General features: G+C 39.8%; 1 protein-coding gene across 6 annotated transcripts in view; it reads left to right on the forward strand.

Moving 5' to 3' along the window:
* Window positions 1–18,780, forward strand: part of UBE2E3 (ubiquitin conjugating enzyme E2 E3) — an 84,414-nt gene extending 65,634 nt beyond the window's left edge. For all 6 annotated transcript variants that reach the window (XM_074967707.1, XM_074967705.1, XM_074967704.1 and 3 more), the window contains exons 4-6: window positions 12,234–12,366; window positions 13,849–13,996; window positions 16,402–18,780. In XM_074967707.1, the coding sequence (XP_074823808.1) occupies window positions 12,234–12,366; window positions 13,849–13,996; window positions 16,402–16,499 (379 nt within the window). In that variant the 3' untranslated portion in view covers window positions 16,500–18,780. The remainder of the gene's footprint in view (window positions 1–12,233; window positions 12,367–13,848; window positions 13,997–16,401) is intronic.
* The last annotated feature ends 2,612 nt before the right edge of the window (window positions 18,781–21,392 follow it).

Raw genomic sequence — 21,392 nt, forward strand, 5'->3', positions numbered from 1 at the left:
TCCTGTGGACACTCCATACTGCCACTGACTCATGGACATTGTGATACTACAGAGTTAGATGGTCTTGTCACCTGACACTAAAACATTAGCTGGGACTTCTGGTAACTTTCCACTGTAAGGGAAGGGGGTGGGGTGTGTGGCGGGAAAACAGGTTTGGGAAACAAAGGATTCCCGCCTTATATAAATCCTATTTAAGGGTGAGGAGAAAGATAGATAGATTTCAGAGTAGTTCAGTGTTGATTGTACGGAGACGTGAGAACTGGCATTTTATTGTCTTCTTAGCAAAGTCAGCCACTGAACCATTACAAAAATGTTTTGAAATAGCAGGAAATATTTTCCTTTACTTTTCAAACTAAATTTTTGAGGGGAAATTATTCTTTAAGACATTTACTATAAACATGTGCTTGTAGCATGCATGGAGGTTTATACTGATTTCAAGTTATTTTTTAAATGGTCAAAGTTCAGATTTGGTGTAGGTCTTTTAATGACCACAGATCCCGCTATTTGGATTTCTCTTCTGTCACATTCAAAATATAAGTGCGCTGTCAGAATTATACTGTTTGGGTAGAGTAGTTTAATTACAAGTCTGTTGTTGGCGGGTAGACGAAAATGAATTTCGTATCCCTGGTTAGTGACAATGAAGCAACGCATTGATTGGCTTAATCTCAATATTTTGTATTGTACCAAATTAAATTTTTCAGGATTGTGTTGCCCAACAGAAAAATGGCAAGAACTCTAACTTTAGGGATTTCTTCAATGTGTTTTGGGGAAAAAAAAGGCTGCACCTGGTTACAATTAACATTAGCAAGTAATGGGATTAAAAACTAGCTCAAATACAAATGTGAAAATAAGGCTGAGCTACAGTAGCAAGAAATTAATTGAATGGTTCTTTGTCTCATGTCTTCATAGAGAAAAACTATGAGCCTTCCAAAATACATTACTTGGTAGCTCCATAGTGTAGCTTTGACAGCAGTATCCAATGATTAACAAATTACCGAGCTGTGTTTACTACAATGCTGTGTTCTTTAACTGAAGAAAAGTTTAGGGTTGGCAGTTTTAATTGTCTTAAAAAAAAAACAAAACCACACACACCACACACTGTTGTTTTTCTGTATGCAGTGCTAAAATACTCAGGAACAAGTCCTATGCTACTTCACAATCAAGCCTGAATTAGCAGGGGATCCATCCATAAGACAAAGAAATAGGCTTTTCCAGCCGTAATTTCTAGACTTTAGGCTTAAGGGCGTGATATACTTAAGGAGTGACAGAAGCAAGGGTTTGTGCAGTAAGCTAGACTCCATGTATCTTCAATTACGTGCTCCCTTTATGGATGTTTTAGAGCAGTAAACAATCTTTCTTGTTTAGGAAAAAGGCATTTGCCACTGAAATGGCAGCTATAAAATAATGACAGTTACAACTATGTAAAGAGCACAGTGGACTAGAACTTCAGAACACAAACCAGAAACTGATGATGATACTTCAAATCAAAAAAGGCACTTTGATTAGATCCATCATTATGCAGTAGAACCTCAGAGTTATGAACAACCTCCACTCCCAAGGTGTTCATAATTCTGAACAAAAACGTTATGGTTGTTGTTTCAAAGCTGTATTAAGTCAATGTTCAGTTGTAAACTTTTGAAAGTTTACTGTGCGGCTCAGAAACGCTGTTTTTAACCATCTTAATTTAAATGAAACAAGCACACAAACCGTTCCCTTACTTTGTCAAATTGTTTTTATCTTGCCTTTTTAAAAAAAAAAAAAGTATTTTCCATTTAACACAGCACGTACTGTACTTGCTTTTTGCCCTCTCTCTGCTGCTGCCTGACTGCGTACTTCGGTTCCAAATGAGGTGTGTCGTTGACCAGTTAGTTTGTAACTCTGTGGTTCTATTGTGTACATATATTGCTTCTCTAAAAGTGTGTCTTTTGTCAGCAAAAAACTATCAGTCTTTCAAAACTAGGCTGCTGTAGAGTTAAAATTGTATCTGAGGGCCTTGCCAATAAAAGCCATATAGCATTCTGTGTATGGAGGACGTAAGCAGAGCCCCTCAAATCTGCGGATATCCCCTTTATATCCATGGACCATGTTTGCAGATTGGATACAGATACAAGTTTTATATCCATGCAGGGCTCTAGACATAAGCACTCAGATACTGTGGTGCTAACTACTCTAGAAATCCCTGTAAATGTAAATAATGAATGCATTTCACACTGTAACTTCACTTCCATTCCTGCTGGGTCCCTGTTAAGTGTCTCAGTGTTGAAATTCACAAAAGTTTTACTCTGATGCATTTCAATGTCATCACTTATGGAACATAGCAAAGGCTGCAAAAAGGGTTTTGTGGCCGCAAAAGGGGTACTCTACTCATGGCTCAGTGGTAGCCACTTCTGGCAATTCTGGGTATTAGCTCTGCCCCGGTCAGTGCCCCTTCCACCATTGCTGCTCTCCTGTCACTCTTGGAATCACAGTACAGCTGCTTCATGACTCAGCCTCCAGCCAGGTCAGGTCACATCCTGGTTCTCCCTTGTAGGGGACTCTTTCAAAGTCTCTCTGCACAAGTAGCATCATTCAGTCCTCACGCCTGCTGTCCTGACTACATCATTTCCACAGTGACTCAGGCAGTCTTCCCATTCGCTGCCCAGAGCAATACCACTCTGCACTGGATAGCAAGGAAACCTAGGCCTGCCCTCTACTGCAGGTCCCAGTCCAGGGCCGTACAGTAATCAGTTAAGGTCTAGGACTTCATCAACCCTACCGCTCTCTTACCTAGACTATTCCCTACCATGCTGCTTTAAGCTTGTCCTTCATCAATCTTCTTAGTCAGACCCATCCCTCTCAAGCCTGCTAGCTTAAACCCTACCTCATGGGTTCCTATATTTCTCTCTCCTCCCTCCCTCCCGTCCGTCCGTCCGTCCGTCCGTCCGTCCGTCCGTCCTTCCTTCCTTCCTTCCTTCCGGAGAAAGACTGTAGGCTTCCTCCCTGAGCGACTGTTGCTAGCCTCCTGGCTTTATAGAAGCCATGCCTGTTCCCTCACAGGTGAGCTTCCTTCTCATTAGCACCCTCCACACAGCCTAAATATACCCTATTTTCAGCTTTATTGTCTGATTGGGTCCACCTGGCCTACTGCAACTCTCTGAAGGCCTATGTGAGGCATACACTCCATCCCAGGGCCCCCAAAATATTAAGATGAAATATATGCATGAAAGTGAATCCACAATTCATATAAAAATATTATAACCACTGGCCAATGATGTATATCATGCTAGGATTTTAACTCATGGCTGATGGATCCTTATGTTACTCTACTTAAAGATCAGGTTCTGTAACATATTTGGAAGTAGGCTACTAACTGACAACACATCCCAAAATGACGTGTCTTTTTGAGTGACCAACTTTTACTGCCTTAGAGGACTGATACTAGCACATCTTCCTTCACAAATACCTGATTTGCAGCATAATGTTTTGCTTAATCTGCAATTGGGCTGAGGTCCACACAGAACAGGACACAGGCCTTAAGTGGCTAGAGATCCCTCCCTTTCTTGTGGCTTCCAAACAACATTCCTTATTGGAATCAAGGATTCATATGCAAATTACACCCCCCTCTTTCAGAACAGGCTAGTGCCCACAGAGGGATTCTACTTTAGCACCTTAGTATCTGAACATGGTAACTTTCACCTATAGGATTGGGAAGATACTCTTTCCGCATCCCCTAGGGGGTGAATTCCCCACACTCACTCACTAAGGTGATTGAACAGTTTGTCTATAGCTAGAGCTAGGCAGAGCAGCAGCGTTTTCATGGGTTTTTAATATATTCTAGTAGGGATTTCTTAAGAGCCCCAACAGCAGAGGCTGCAGTGGGATTTTGCCAAATGAACACACAGCCCAGCAGCAGTTCAATGTTGCTACCTTTGTGTGTATTGCAGGCTACTTGTGGGCCCCTTAACAGAAGGGAGGTGATAAGCGGGAACCTGGTCCTGGGTAGGGAGAGCCCCCTGTGGTTATATTGTTAAGGATACTTTTTAAAAGTGTAATGCCAAGCATGCACGAACAAACTTATGCTGGGTGATCATACTGCTTGAGAGCAAGTATCCTACACCCAGCTGGACATTACAGCTCAAAATAAAGGTTTTTCAAGTTGGTAGTGTGCTGAGTGCCGTAAGGATTTACATGTTGGCTTTCACAAGTGTGTGTGTTGGATATGCTAAATTTATAATTGCAGATCATGCTTCAGCCCAGACATGTACTTGTTCCTTTTCTTTCTACTTCAGCAGGAGTAAGGAAGGTAGGGAACTCTTGCTGTAAAGCACTGACGGTGCTATAATATACATTATAATTAACCATGGTGACAGAGTCGTCATGGTTGAACAGTCTATGAAAATATTTAGCAGTTTCTCATAGACAGAATCTTACCTTATGGTAGATTTTCCCAGAAGGAAGGCTTTGTCCTGTATATCTGTGACTGACTGCATAGAACCCAGTTGTCTGTCTGCTCCTTTTCGAGATGCACCTAACAAAGCTCAGGTGTCAGTCCTAAAGGATAGGGCTTTAAAAGGAAAGTCTCGGAAAAGGTTGACATTTGAACTGTAACTCCTGAACTTTTGACATGGTACCAGTTAAAGCAATTTGTACTCAAACGGAGAGATGGGAGCACTCTAAATTGCACTCTAAATTAAGTTCTCCCCACTTCACTTTCTCAAGAGCCACAATCCCCATAAGAATCTTATTTTCCTATTTTGATTATTAATTTTTAGTTCTCTATATACCAGGTGTGTTGCAATGTTCTAGAGTTAATATTGTTCCTGCTAGTGTGCAACATGCATGCAGCATACACTGTATTAGCCTAGAAACACCGGCCCTGATTCAGGACTGTTTCTGAGTTGTGCTTTGTGCAGCTCAGGAGCTTGTGCCTTGTCTGTTCTTTATTCGCCCACCTGCCTGCCCCTCTCAATCCTGAAGCTGACTGGGGACAAGGCCACTCCCCACCATAAATCAGAATGTCTTAAATTCACTTTAAGCTCTACCCAGCATCCTAAGGGACCATTCTGACATGTGGGGATCCCCGAATTAGAGCTGTTCCAACCATGCCACTTTATACAGAGTGTAAAGGAATCAGGCCTGAAAAGGTGAGTAGCATAGGAATTGTTATGGTACCTTTATGCCACTCAGTGATTCCCATATGCTGGGGGAAACCTCCACTTACATCAGCATTATGGCTGTTGCACCACTCTGGCAGCCATAGTGGGGCTATGGAGTACTCTCTTTTGTTTTATTGTATTGTCAAGGTTACTTCCCCACTCTGAACTCTAGGGTACAGATGTGGGTACCTGCATGAAAACCCCCTAAGCTTATTTTTACCAGCTTAGGTTAAAACTTCCCCAAGGTACAAACTATTTTACCTTTTGCCCTTGGACTTTATTGCTGCCACCACCAAGCGTCTAACAAATATATAACAGGGAAAGAGCCCCCTTGGAAACGTCTTTCCCCCCAAAATCCTCCCCAAATCCTACACCCCCTTTCCTGGGGAAGGCTTGGTAAAGATCCTCACCAATTTGCATAGGTGAACAGAGACCCAAACCCTTGGATTTTAACAACAATGAAAAAGCAATCAGGTTCTTAAAAGAAGAATTTTAAATGAAAAAAAAGGAAAAGAATCACCGCTGTAAAATCAGGATGGTAAATACCTTACAGGGTAATCAGATTCAAAACATAGAGAATCCCTCTAGGCAAAACCTTAAGTTACAAAAACAGGAATATACATTCCATTCAGCACAGCTTATTTTATCAGCCATTTACACAAAACAGAATCTAACACATATCTAGCTAGATTTCTTACTAAGTTCTAAGACTCCATTCCTTTTCTGTTCCTGGCAAAAACATCACACAGAGAGAACCTTTGTTTCTCCCCCCCTCCAGCTTTGAAAGTCTCTTGTCTCCTCATTGGTCATTTTGGTCAGGTGCCAGCAAGGTTATCCTAGCTTCTTAACCCTTTACAGGTGAAAGGGTTTTTTCTCTGGCCAGGAGGGATTTTAAAGGTGTTTACCCTTCCCTTTATATTTATGACATGTATATTTTTAACTTTTCAGTCCTCTGGTTGGGAAGGAATTCCAATCAGAGACTGGAAAGGTCTCTTCAGTCACCCTGTGTCCACTGTAGTTGTAAGAGCTTGTCTTAGGAAGCTGTTGCACAGTCTGACAGATCCCATTGTTTGGACGTTTTCCTGGTATTCAGCCAATCTTTTTTCCCTTTATTACATCTCATTATTACCTTTGCATATTACAGCCCCCCATTACTTCCCATAATAAAGGTCAGCATAGAGTTGGCTTTCCGCAAGTGGTTGTAAATTACCTCCCCCCCCCTTTTTTATTTACCAACCCCACCATTATGAAATTATGAATTGTGCCTCAATTTTAGGTCTAATTTAAGATGAGTAGTATTGTCAGTGGAAGAATACTTAATAATATATGGTATTTTACTGTCACTTGCGCCAGTTAAGTTAGAAATTATTGTCCTAGGCAAGGCTCCTGCAACTGGCTCCACGTGGGCGGTTTGAATGCATTTAGTGAACTGTAACAAGGAATCCTGATCATTAGGCTCAGGGAGGTAATAAAAGCTAGAGAGGAAGAGTATAGCCCATCAGAACATTCATGTTGTAATTCTAACATTTAATAAAAAGTACATGAATAAAAATAATTTCCCGTGATTTGCACAGATGTGCATAATAGACTGGCAAATTTGACCCACTGCTCTTGCACCAAATTGATATAAGACCAGTACATACAAACTGCATTTCATGAAAAAATATACGTCATTCTCATGACTAGCCAAGACAGAATAGTGGTGTCTGTAAAAATATGCTGCTGAAGGTTCCTACAAAACGAAGTGCACCACAGTACCGATGAACAATCCTTGGCCAGTCTTTGTCTAAATACATTGGGCCTTTGATGGCAGAAAGCTTCCTAGGATTCTGTCTTTTGTACTGGAAGAATCCTAAAAAGAGTGGAAGAAATTACAAGTCTTGTTTGTTTTTCAGTTTTTTGTCCAAAACCGGTACAATCATGGGAAGAGCCTGTTGAAATCTCAGGCTTCCACCTTCTGGACAACTGTTTGTACAAACTCTCACCCTTTATAAGGACAGGTGCATTCTGATGAGAGATGCTTTTGTTTCACTGGTCTTGTAGTGCTACAAATCTCAGACCAAATTCAGACTAGAAATTATATTTATGTTTATTTTCAAATTGCCCCAGAGTATCCTAGGCACTTTACAGAATCATATAAAAAGACCACGTTCTTGTCCCAAAGAACTTACAAGCTAATAGCCTGTTCCTGCTTCCATTGACATCAGTGGTGCAGGACCAAGCACTAAAACCCCGATCTCTGGGCAGATAGTCCCCTGCACCCACACAAAGCTCATTGCAGGATCAGGCCAAGGGATGTATCTAACATTTTTCTCTCCAAGTTTTCCACCTTTGCACCCAATGTGGCAACTTCACAAGCATAGCATTGATGGAAGTGCTGGTGTAGACAGGTCTCCAGGCTCCTGCAGTTTTGTTCATCGCTTAACTCATCCAGAGCAGATGTAGAAGACCTGAGAATAAAACTGCTGGCACTTTTTCTACACTAGAGCTGCACTGGTTTTATCAATGACAGGAAGTTTTAGGGAGAAAAGACTAGTATAGACAAGGCTTAATTTTAGATGCCCTGCAAGAAAAGGATGGCCAGGGAAAGGAGCATGGGAGAGCAACGGTTACAGTCCTAGGATTACACAGTACCCTGATTGCCATGTGTACTCATCCTGAGGTTCTGTTACATACATTGCTTCAGCTTGTCATTCAGATAAGATACGTATATGTCCTTTGTCCTCTCTTGGGATACATCTACAGGGAGATGTAATTCCCAGCACAGGTAAATGTGCACATGATAGCACCTTAAAATAGCAGAGTGGCTGTGGTGGCTCGGGCTGGCCACCCTTTGTTTGTACCTGGAGGTCAGGCAAGATTGTACTCAGGGCAAGCCTACACTACAGTGCTACTTTGGGGCAGTGTAAGTTAGATCAAATTAAGCAGTAGTGTAGACCTGCCCTTAGGCAGCTTGAGCAGAGCTAGCACAGGTATGCTTACCCATGCTGGGAATTACACCTTCCAGCATCTATGTAGACGTACCTTGTGTCACAGTCCTTCCCATCAGTGAAGCAGCAGGTATTTAAGGAGCAGTTGGTTTTGGTTAACTTTATTTTAGCAATAAATCTCAAATTGCACTAATCAATTTTTTTACCTATAAAGTAAAATTTTCTGTAATTTTTAAAGCATAGATTTCTCTTGTCACGTTGAAAAAATGTGATTGCTTTGTTACTTTGATTTTTTTAGCCTATTTGAAAAAAAAAAAGATTAAAAAAAGAGAACCCCCAAAATATTGCTCTTGTTCACACTGCATTATTAAAGTGTGCTAACTGAATTTTGGATGTGCCAGCAACTAATGTGGTAGGGCAGCAAAACAGTAGCAATTAACTGCACAGATATGCTACATAGCCAGAATACTTAGATGTATATGTGTGCCAGAGCAAATCTCCACTACCTCCCAATCTTCCGCTGGCCTAGGTGAGGGCTGCCCTTTAGCTTTTGCCAGGGCTGAGTAGGCCTGAGTCAGCGAGCTGCATCTGGCTCCCTGCAGCCACCATGCTCCGCTCTCTCTAAGCTGCATATTGACCTAGTGGAGAATCAGGGCCACAGGGCTACTTGCATTTTTTCATGTAGACACTTTGCTGAATTAGGCCTTTAGGTTCCAGTGCTCTCTACAATCTCCCTAATCACTGGATCCTTGGTGCCCTGATCCTATTGTGAGTAATTCTAGTCTCTCTGGTTTGCTGATCCGTGTGTCAGTCATACTTCATCAGCGCTGTGAGGGAGTGAGTGTTGCTTTGTTCAACTGGTAAAGAAAAGAAAATGTAGCTTGGTACATTTAGCCAGCGGCTGTTCTGTATTTAGTGGTTGAATGCGCTGTAGAAAAAACCTGATTGGAAATAGGTGTTGTCTTCGCTGTATATTACACTCTTTAGTATGGTCTCCACATATCAATAATGTTGCAATTGCTGGAGTTTTCAGTCATTAGTGAAGCTAAAGTATCTCTCACACTATTGGAGCATGGGGCACTGTTCCAACTGTTGTAACAAATTTTCCAAACCTCAGTTAAAAGTAATACAATGACCAACCTTTTGATTTAACAATTTTCTCCTTTGTGTGTATTTACTGTGACAATGTTATCTTATTTCTGAAGCTGTGGCACTGTTCTCTCAGCTGTGAGAGGGATGTTGAATATTGTACCAATAGAGCACTTTCTTCCCCTCTTATAAAGGTGGAATATTCTAACCTTCAAAATAGCATTCTCCTCCCCACATGTAACCTTATCCTTTACATAGGACTAATAGTAGCATAGAAGATAACACAAAATAATAAATGGAGAGTTATTGCACTGAGATGCTGGGCTATTAACTGATAGGTGCCTTGTTCCGAGATGATGAGTGATTGCCAGATATTTTGGCTCAAAGCTAGACGCCACAACAGTACTTAATTGTGACTGATTCATTTGGCTGAAATATGTTGCTATTGTAATTCAGCTATGTCATTAATATGATTGAGTGCCATCCAGCCATTAGAATTGTATGAAAGAAAGGTAGCTGACACGTGAGGCAAGAACACTAACCTCTGCATTAGACTATAAAATAACCATTAGGACAACTAATGCTGAAATTGAATTGCTTCATAGAAATTTAGTTTCCAAGCATAATATTAATTAGCTATAAGCCTGATTAATATCAAGAATTAATTAAAACTTTTCAGTGGCCTATGTGGGTTTTAAATAGTATCATTATTGCTCCAGTATTTTTAGTTCTTATGCTAATTGCTAAATGCTTTTTAGAAAGCATGAATGGAATAATCTACAGTAGCGATGTGAGGTTCAAACAATTTACTGCATTAAGAACTATTGCTTGGCATCCTCCTACATAGTTTTCACTTTTTCTTCTAAAATTGATCTGCAGTTTTTGTTAACTCCTTTGTACATGGAATACAAATCAAAAGGACGTGGGTCAAGGTTTACAGGCCCAAATTTTATCCGTAGTATTTCTTTTCAACAAAGTTAAGATAATTATAACCTGGAAGCTGTCTACTTTTATTTTTGGTAAAGGGACAATAGCTACAATACCACCAGAGATTATTTTTAAAATGTATTTAAAAATGCTAGCAAGAATTCCTGATTATTTTTGCCATATAAAGAAAAGGCCTCAAACAGACTAATTATTTAGTGCATAAAACAGTCACTGATTAACAAACATGAATAAGCTATGAATTATAACGGGAAGAGAATTCATAATTAAAATCAGCATTTGGCTGTCTCTTGAATGTCATCTTAAGGCTAAAAAATGCTTCCATGTTTATGACACAGGATGTGTGGATGCATAATGATGATGATGAAAAAGTTCCTCTTCTGAGTATTAAAGCAGGAAAGAAACTGGTTTATAGTAAGACACGAATGCTCGTATTGCCATTTTCTCAAGCTATGTTACTCTGCACAGCCATCAGCGGGGATCTCGTGAAGAGAGGAATCTGCGAATGTAAAATCAAAACATTACCTTAAATTACATTTTTGTAGAGGCTTACTCATATTTAAATCAATGCCTGCTTTATGGAGAAATAGTTTTGTTTTGAATATTTGAGAAGGGATGTAAACAGACACTCACATTTTTACAGCATTAATTCTAACATCCCAGCAGCTGGGAAAATGCTAGCTCATTATTTCATAAACAGATTTGTAATATTGACATCAATTCAGTTGCTAGAAAATTTGTATAACATGCTCTTTCCTTCCTGAGGAAAATGTCTGTAATATTACCATTTTTAAAATATACAGCATGTAGTAACACAAATATATAATTATGGAGGTTCCTATTAATTTGGGGGTGCTGTGTTACAATAGATTAAATTCCTTATTTTTTTTCCCCATAAGAGAACCTTGAACTTGGGAGTGGCTGGGTCATTACACATATTGAATCTATTTCCCTAAAGTTAAGTATCCTCACACCTTCTTGTCAACTGTCTAAATGGGCCATCTTGATTATCACTACAAAAGTTTTTTTCTCCTGCTGATAATAGCTCATCTTAACTAATTAGCCTCTCACAGTTCGTATGGCAACTTCCAACTTATCTGTTTGTGTGTGTGTATGGCAACTTCCAACTTATCTGTTTGTGTGTGTGTGTGATATATATATATATATATATATATATATATCTTCTTACTATATGTTCCATTCTATGCATCCGATGAAGTGGGCTGTAGACCACAAAAGCTTGTGCTCTAATAAATTTGTTAGTTTCTACGGTGCCACAAGTTCTCCTGTTCTTTCTGCGGATACAGACTAACATGGCTGCTACTCTGAAACCTGTCATTAAACTTTCCAGTGTGGGGAGTACACAGTTTTACTCTATATTATCCTAAACAAGTGACAGTAAACATGTAACAGCTTAACACTATTACACTCGTTAATCACACTTTACTTTAAGGTACTTTTATAATTAATTGTATAAATAGTTAATAGATATTACAGACTGGAGCAGTATATCTTATAGTTGGGTATAAGCACATCCATAGATGGTGTTTATAGATTGTATAAGCTATGGTTACAAACAATCTGTTCACCTGTTGGAGCCTAACGATCTCTAAATCAATTAACCTCTTATCAAAACATCTATTAATCGTTTATAATATTAACCCTTTATAAACTATTTATAAATGTGCCCTTAATATAAATTGTGACCATTTTTTTTCTAATGCCCCAGAGCCGGTGAGTGGGTGCGAGATATAATTTCTTTTTCATATGTATGTCCCATGTAACTGGAAGGACAGAACACAGAAGCTTACTGCAGCTAAATATTCCAGAACATAAAGATGGGAATTGTGTTTAATACAGTGATAGTCCAATGAATCCACTGCATTGCCAGAACGTGGAATGGTTATCCATTCCATTGCCAGAACATTCAAAGGGACTAAGGTCCTGATTCAGCTAGGTACCTACATACAATGCCTAGTTTTAAGCAATAATCCTGCACGGAAGTCAATGAGAAGCTTGGCACCTGCTGAAGTCATGTAAATGATTGGTATTAAACATAATAACTGGTAAAATGGTAATCACTACAGATGTTATTCACAAAGGTAAAGTTGATTCTCTCTCTCTTTTTAAATAGTGCTGGCCCGAAAGGAGATAACATTTATGAATGGAGATCAACTATACTTGGACCCCCAGGTTCTGTATATGAAGGAGGTGTTTTTTTCCTGGATATCACATTTTCGTCCGATTATCCATTCAAGCCACCAAAGGTAAGGGTAAGGTTTTTATTTATAGTGACCAAGATTTTTAAAAATGATTTTTTGGAGAAAGGCCTTGCTTTTCAGATAAGTGCTCAGCACTTTCTGAAAATTGGGCCCTTTTAAGATGTCCTAAAAGATGCCCCAAACCACCTTTGAAAATCTTGGCAAACAATTTCAAGAAATATGTCTGCTTCACAATCCATATGTTTTTTTTTTTTCCAACTTTCCTAGTGGTGAATTGAGTGATAATTCTAAAGTAATTGGTCAGGAGTAATAGGTGAAAAACTAATTCCAATAAAAGGTGGCTTCTCTTTTACACATAAGTTTCATAGCAATCAGCAACAAAAAGAAAGGATATTAGAACTGAATAAATTCAACTAAAAAATGTAACATTGTACCTTCCAGTTGGCTAAGAATCCTGTGATCGGATCCATTATTATAAAATGTCAGTGTAACTGGAACTGATTAGATCTGCCTTTTTGACTGCCACTGTACATTGACATGTCTTTTTTATTTATTTATGTATTTTGGTTCCTTGGGGCACTACAACATAAAGAATAATGCATTCTCAGACTTCCCGAAAAGCACAAAACACAAACCATAATGTTCTTTGACGTAAGTTTGTTTTCATGGAATGATGAAGAGTTTTTGCAGAATGTTTCTAATTCTACATCAAGATTACACTATTATGTTGAATTGCATGAGTTTCATCAGACATTCAGATTTGTCTCCCAAAGTATAGTAAAATGAAAATGGATGTTTTACTCATCTCTGCCATAAACTGTGCCTTCTGCAACTAATGCACTGAAATATTTCTTACTCATTTTGTTTATGCATAGAAACCATTTTCATACTATATGAATATTAATCTGAAATAAATTAAAACAGAAGTATGATGGCACTTACTGCAATAGAAATGCTTTATAAGTATAGTAATTCCTGCCTAACGGGGATGCAATGAGGATTTAATATGTAAAATGCTTTGAAGATGACAATAGCAATACATTCCCTAAAAAGCAATATTTAAATAGATACTAAGGTTGCACAGTTAGGTACTGAAAAGTAAGGAAAAGATAAAGCTAAGATTGCACATGCAAGCCAAACCCTGTCCATTTGTAAATATGCATTGCAATAATTGTAATACAGTCTTGCTCATGATCAAACTGTTACTCAGACACAATATAATATTTATACTGAATACACGCTGCATTTGTAGTACTCTGTATGACTCGGGGTGCATGCCAAAGAGTCTGTATAAAAGTGATTTACCTACCAAATGTGCAGTGAATGAGGCCAAGGCTCCTGAAGAGTTACAATGAATGAAGCAAAATGTGCACTTTTTTGATAAGTGTATTAAAATGCAGGGAACGAGAGAGGTCTCTGCAGACTTTCTGCTCCATTCAGAGTGCATCCTTCAGAACTTCTGCTACCCAAAAGGTAGGGATAGGCTATTCATAGATAGCACTTAATGGTTTTTGTCTGTAACTTTAGGTTACTTTCCGTACCAGAATCTATCACTGCAACATCAACAGTCAGGGAGTCATCTGTCTGGATATTCTGAAAGACAACTGGAGTCCTGCTTTGACTATTTCAAAGGTTTTGCTGTCTATTTGTTCTCTCTTGACAGACTGCAATCCTGGTAAGCAAATTCTAATTTACCAAGCATGAACTCTTGCTCATTTGCTGCAAAAATGATTCAATAGAGGATTCTCTACAGAATAATGCTGTCATTCTTAAAATAGATGTTTGAGATTAGAGATTAAAACCCCTTGTTTTATTTAAATTCATCTAAATTTGTATCATGGCAAGATTGCTCCCTGCAATATATTTTCTAGCCTTCGCATAGCCAGTGCCAAGTTCACACTTCAGTCCTTAGCTCTCATATGGCTCTTTTCACTCATCCATCTTTAAGGAGGATAAATAGCATTATCCCGTTTTACAGAAGGAGGAAACCGGGATACAGAGAGTTGACATGACTTGCCCAAGCGTACATGGCAGGTTAGTGGACAATCCAGAAACAGAACCCAGATCTCCTGACTCCCACTCCATTGCCTTAACCACTTGACCATTATATAAAAACAGCTTCCTATTCAGCCTCCTTAAATATATTTTTTTGGGGGGGAAGACAATACAGATTTTTAGTTTAAGAGGTGACTGTTTCAAACAGCTCCAAGACTGTGAAACTGGAAGGAATACGGGGCAATCCTTTTAAATCAATGGATTTATTCTGGATTTACACTAGGTTAAATGGGAGCAGGATTCGGTCAAGGGTTTTATCAATAAAGAGCCTTGAATTCGTTAATATACACTACACTATGCATCCAACACTTCAAATTCATAAAAATCCTGTAAATTAGCACGTACGGTTATTCTATGAAATATCTTAGTTTTCATGTTTGTTCAGTTGAAGCTACACTCCGATGTTTTCAAATAAAGGAAGGGGGAAAGCAAAGAAGGTGCAATGTCGATGGTGTATCCTATCCCTGTAACCAAACAACATTTCAGCTCCCCTGCTTTTCTTACTCTTTTATTTCAAGTTGTTAAAGGGGTTGCCCAGGGCAGGGAGCCAGAGCTCAAACTGAATGAAACTGGGGAGAGCGCTTTCCCCAGTGCTGCCCTGCTGGGGCCTGGATACTTGACGGTCCACAGCCCGCCACTCCCTGCTCCCCCCACCCCCGTATAGCTTCGTTGTTCCCCCACCCCACCTCCAGGGAGGGCATGCCACACCACCCAGTTTGAAAAACAGTGGAATAAACTGTCCAGGATTAGTAACCTTATTTTCAGAAAGACATGGACTCGTGGGGAAAGTTTAGCTTTCAGATACAAGTATGATCATCAAAATGGAGCGTCTATGTACAAAGAGACAGTGAGAAAACTTAAGGGGGAGGAGAGTTGAAATAATAAAACTTGCTAATAGATGCACAGGTTTTTGAAAAATGTTGCTGTTTTCAAAAAGCGTTTCCCTATCCATGTTTGCAGGAGTTCCAGTAGATCTGGTAACCCTTCTCAGCAGCAGAAAGATTTAAGCGGGCCCCCGCTGTATTTATAAAATTAATCCTGATGATCCTGGGTCACAGGAGACCTGGGGAGCATAGGTTATCTAAGGGTATGTCTACACTGCAAAAAACAAAAAAAAACCAACCTGCAGCAGTGTGTCTCAGTGCCTGGGTGATCTGACTCAGGCTTATGCTTTGGGGCTAAAAATAGCAGTGTAGATGTTCCAGGTTTCAGAGCCCAGGCTCCAAGCCAAGCAAGAACATCTACTCTGCTATTTTTAGGTCCATAGTGTGAGCCTGAGTCAGCTGACCCAGGCTCTGCGCCTCGCTGCATGCGTTTGGTTTTTTGCAATATAGACGTACTCTACGAGAGACCAGTCAGGAGGTTCTTTACAGAGAATGGGCTTCCAGGTGAGGTGATAGTCATCTAAATTTTCATACAGTTGCACCAGACTCTATGTGGTATTTAATAAGCTTGGAAGTAACCATCTGTTCTTTTAAGGGTGTCATGAGGAAATCTTTCAGATTATGCTTTTGTCACCTCTGACACACCTCTGATGTGTTAATCTGCACAGGAGTCGTTTGGCCTGCTGTGGCATGTGAAGTTCTTTTTAAGTTTAGCATTTTAAAAGTGAAAATATTATATATTTTGCATAATATCAAGCAGTTCCAGACACAAATGGCTCCTGGGCTGTTTCTGGTTTTACATAACTCCTAGCCTGTAGCTGTCTTTCAGACAGTCAGCTAAAATTAAAAGCTATAACGTTTTAACACAGATGTCTGTCTGTCTTTTAAAGAAACTAAATGTTGGAGCCTGCAGATAATCAAAACAGATTAAAATCCTTCCTATTCATTCTGCTTTGGGTGTTTGTTCTTGCAAATGTCTTGTGTGTCAAGCCCTCTGTTACAAAGCCTAGCATTTTTTGGCCTCACAAAGAGGGTGTACTGGGAAGCAAGTGATTTTTAAAATATTTCTTTTTTTAATAGAACGATTTCTGATGTTGTTTTTCTTCCCTATCTTCCTCTCTTTTACCCCAAACTGTTACAGCTGATCCTCTGGTCGGAAGCATAGCCACTCAGTACCTGACCAACAGAGCAGAACATGACAGGATAGCCAGACAGTGGACCAAGAGATATGCAACATAAATGACATAAACTACTTGTGCTCTGTGAGGGTGCAGGAGGCAACTTGACAGTGTGCAACAAATCTTTATAGCCTTTACAATACGGACTTCTGTGTATATGTTATACTGATTCTACTCTCTGCTTTTATCCTTTTGAAGACTGGGATTCTGCCCCCTAAAAAAGGTAAATGCTATCAGGAGTAGAACTTTGTAGCTGTAGATTAGTTATGTTTAAAAAGCCTACTTGCAAGTCTTGCTTCTTTGGGATATCAAAATGTATTTTGTGATGTACTAAGGATACTGTTCCTGAAGTCAACCAAATATTATAGTGCATTTTAGCCTAATTCATTATCTGTATGAAGTTATTAAAGGTAGCTGTAGATTACTAGGAATTATGTCATTTGTATTAAACCCAGATCTATTTCCAATATGTGGTACATGCTGTTGTGAAAACTGTTTTAACTTTTACCTTTGTCAGTTTGTAATGAAAGGATTTCCTTTTCCCCTTTGTAGCTCAGAGAGCACCCAGTGTATCATCTCAAACACAATAAACATGTTCCCCAAGGAGCAGTTTCTTTGTTTTCCTAATTTAAATTAGTATTTGAGTGAATTTAAATATAACAGTGATGCAAAGCTATTGTATCGCAGGTCCCTATGGATTAATATACACAAGCAAAGGCTTGCTATTAAATGTTTAATGTATACCTGTGGATTGTTTAAAAGTAAAAATTTTCCACTGGATTTTTTTTTTTAAACAGAAAATATTTTCCTGGGGTTTTTTTTGTTTTGTTTTAACAAACAAGGTTTTTTCAGTTAAAATGAGAGCAGTTAATGAGAGGTTGCTATGGCAGTTATTGTGGATAAATTAAATGGGCCCAATCCTGCTCCCATAATAGTCAACCTGAGTTTTCCATTCATTTGTTCAGCTGGAGCAGGGCCAGGCTCTTGATAGCTTGAGGCTTTGTTCCTTAATTTGAATGGCAAGAATGTGGCTCGCCCAGCCAGAGAACTGCAATTGTCCATTGAAAAGAGTCTTCCAAAGTCCGATTGGATGCTTTGTCAGCTCTCTGGGAAAGAAAGGAATAGAGGAGATTTAAGCAGACATTATGATATGATAAAAGTAGGGAAGTGCATTATTGCAAGTGAAACTGAAAATTAGAAGAGAGTTTTAGACTCATCACCAGGAAATCTTGTGTGCAACAAAAATGCAAGTGTATATTCTATACAGTTTGAAAACTACAGTCACTAATTTTCTGTTTAGGGTGTTGATCACTGTAGTGATGACACTTGAGTGATAGCAGAGTACAGCTAAAGTGTTCATTGATCCCTTTAAAACTAATTTACAAATAATTGGCTCCTGTTTTTAAAGTAATTCTCTCCTATGTGACCTTGTGTTTTTGGACATGTAGCTCTTCCATTATTAAGATGTTCTGTACATTAAATGTGTAGAAAGCAGAATTTCAAGGTTTTACTATCAAAGCAGCGGAAGAATTTAAAGATTATCTAAAGTTAATTATCACTGTTACATCCCTGTTCTTGGGTGAGGTGGTCTTTAGCATGTGTCATTTGCTCTATTCTAAATATTTGTACCGTTTCCTCAGGGTGGCTCAAAGGACTATATATCCCATATATCTCTAATTAGATATATTTAGGAACTGTGAGGTGGATTTGGAGCTTGGGCTGTGAAGGGCAACAGGAAATAAGTTAGGGAACTGGCCAATACAGTGGAGATCTTAGTGTGGTAATAAACTAGTGCAAGTGAACAAAGTACTGGGAACCACTGCTGAACGCAACCTCAATTTCTCACTACAGAATTGTACATAGTGAGAAATAATACATATTGGCAAAGAAACATGCTTCTAAGAACCAAGGAACTATGCTACATACAAAAGATAACTAAAGTCTGGGGAGAGACTTCAAAGACCTTGCTGATTACTGTATGTAGAAGAATGCATGCACAACACTCCAATGAATTTCCAAGAAGGGGCAAAATATATATTTCACATATTAAATATGTGACCTACAGAATTCAGATATTTATAATCACAAAAGATATGCTATAAAAGAGATGTAATTCTTATTTTAATGTACTTGGTTTCATATCACACATCAGACTTCAAATACCTAGATGTACAGGTGGGATGCCTTCTTAACATTGCCCCATTCTATCCTTCCTAGACATTTGGTCCTTTACTCTGAATTCCCATCCTTTTGTTGGTTTGTCATGATTCTGTTCTTTTTAATGTAGTTTGTGTGTGTAAATTTTATATTTACTGAAGTAAAGGTTGTTTTTGTGTAAACATTTAAACTTTAAAAAAAAAGCTAATTTTGTTTCTCAACTTCTCTCTGCTAAACCAAGCATAGAAAGAAAATTTGTATTGTTAAATAAATCAATTAGTTGTTAAATGAGCATGTGTGTCTGTTTCCCTGGGGTTGGGGAGAAATCTCCTCCAGTCCTGACTGCATCCAAGAACTCCTACAGCCAATTTGAAATGCTAAATCAAAAGAGAAGTTGAAGTGTATAACAATCCATTTTCTTAGCTCTCCTAGTGTTAATCATCTCTGCTGGCAAATCAGTGTAGGGATGCATGCTTTTATTTTATTAAAAATCCAGTTCTGTGATTTCCTATCCACAACTACTAGTGCTGGCTGGAAAATGTCAACACAAATGACATTTTGGCAAAAAACATATTTAACATTTCAAAATTCCCCCTCTTCCTTTTCTGGATCTTAATTTTTCCTCTTCAGAATCTACATGATTTGAAAGTCAAACACAATGAGCTCAACTCGCGCTCTGGTTCCAGGTCGTTTGCACCATTTGGAAAGCTGCCCTAACAGGGCAGCCAAGGATTCCCCATCACAGGAAATCCTCACACAGGGAACTAGTACAGGCAGCTTTGTGCCGCCCCTTTCAGCATCAGTTTGTTGGAGGGCAGGGAGGAAAAGAAAGGTGCATGCCAGGGCAAATGGAGGTTTGCATTCTGCCAACTTCTTGTCCACTACAGCCACTGCGTCTGCCTGCAGGCAACGTAACTTGGAGCAGGTTTGGAGCGGCTCTAAATTATGCCAAGGGCATTTTCAGAAATATTGTAGTATTCAGTTTCCCATGAAAAATGATAGATTTAAAGGAACAGAAGGTAGTTTATATTCTAAAATAACCTTATTTGTATATTTACAGAAGCTCCTGAATTATTCATAAGACAGCAGTTTCCTGGCCTATGGTATCTATCCTTGTAAAACATCAGCTAGCTAAAAGGGATGTGATCAAACACAGTGTAGGCCATAATGCCCTGTGATTATCAGAAATACATCACCGGAAGAGGAGGGGATCACTTGAGACTAGATTGTGAGAATGTAATTGGCCCGGAGTTGCACTGCCCCACAAGCAGGACTGAGACTGAATTAGCTCAGAGCCACAATCTGCTCCCTTCCTTCCTCCCTCTAGGAAGATGTCTGTGCCAGCCTGTTAGCAGGTGCAGATTCATTCTCATTCTGCACTGGCTCACCTGTGTTGGGAGAGCATCGTGCAGGGTAGAGTCAAGGCTCTGCCCTTTCCGGCTTGCCTGTGTGGCGGGGGAGCTGCAGCCCCAGGGGGTTCTCCCCGCCATGTTGTGACCTGTAAGGTGGGTACAGAGCAAGTCATAATCCTGCTCTTCACAGTCATAATGACATACTTGTTCTTCAAGGGATTTATGATTTATCTAAACATATTTACCTGTATATCTTTGCACCTCCAAAGGGCTTCCTGCTGATCCTGCGTAGGCCACCACAGACAGCTGCAAGGGAGAGGGCAAAGGAGCTGTCAACTGAAGTTACACTTTACATTAATCCTGTGGCCCTAAAGTCCCTTGGGCTCAACATGTGTGGGGAAGAAGCAGCTACTTCTGCCTCTCTAGCTAAGAGTATTGTCTTCCATCCCCACACCTTGGCTGTGGGTTGGAGGATGGATTTCACATCTCCAACCCTCCTGCTTGTCCTCAATAAAGCCTGACTACTGGTGATGGATATGGGAGAAGTGGATTCCATGCATACAGAATACAACAGCTCAGAAGACAGTAACTGCAGTATGAAAAAGACAGGAGTCTGTTCATCCATAAAAATACTACAGTACTTATGTAACCTTGGTCATAGATAGGCAATCAGATCATTATAAAAAGTTGCAACTCTGGAGTTGCTTTTGGAGTTGCCTATTGCAGGTATAAAATACCATTATCAACCTTTGTGCTTATGAAATCCTCTCCTAGTCACATTGTCTGTTCAGCAACATAACCACAGCAACCATTTTCTCATCAGCCCCACATCTACCACATGACCGAGGATTGCACTGGAAATGGGTCAGTAGGACCCCAGGACAACATGGGAGATCAGAATCTGAAACACACGTATTGCGGGGAAGCACTGATGTTCCTGTTCTACTGGGCAGGCCATTTAGCCTTGCTGAAGTTATTATGAAAGCTAAGGAGGTTCTAAGGTGATTTGGTAGGAAAGCAGGTAGCACACTGATGGGATATTAAAAATTTGCTGGAGGTCTCAGAATACCGCGACCAGCTGGGGAGGTGAGTGATAATTGCTAGAATGTTTGTGGTACTGCACTTTTGTGCTTGAGGTGCAGCAATTTGAGTAAACAAAGAGCTGGACCACTGTTGGCCCTAACACATCCTGAAATTGTGCCTCTTATCATTATCCCTAACTCCAGCTACAAAACTGAATGGCAGCAGAGGTGGATTACAGTTTTGTGGGACCCTGGGCCAGAGCAAGTGGGGCTCCTCCCCACCCCTTCCTCCTGCCACCCCCCTCCCCAGCACTCCTGCCAGGGAGCGGGTGCAAGAGCCCCGGGTTGGTGGGCAGGCAGACTGGGTCAGGGCACCAGGGCATTCCAATTGGCTGGGGCCCTGCTGGCCCAGTGGCTAATCCG

The sequence above is a fragment of the Natator depressus genome, chromosome 11, assembly GCF_965152275.1.
Source record: "Natator depressus isolate rNatDep1 chromosome 11, rNatDep2.hap1, whole genome shotgun sequence".
Taxonomy (NCBI): Eukaryota; Metazoa; Chordata; order Testudines; family Cheloniidae; genus Natator; species Natator depressus.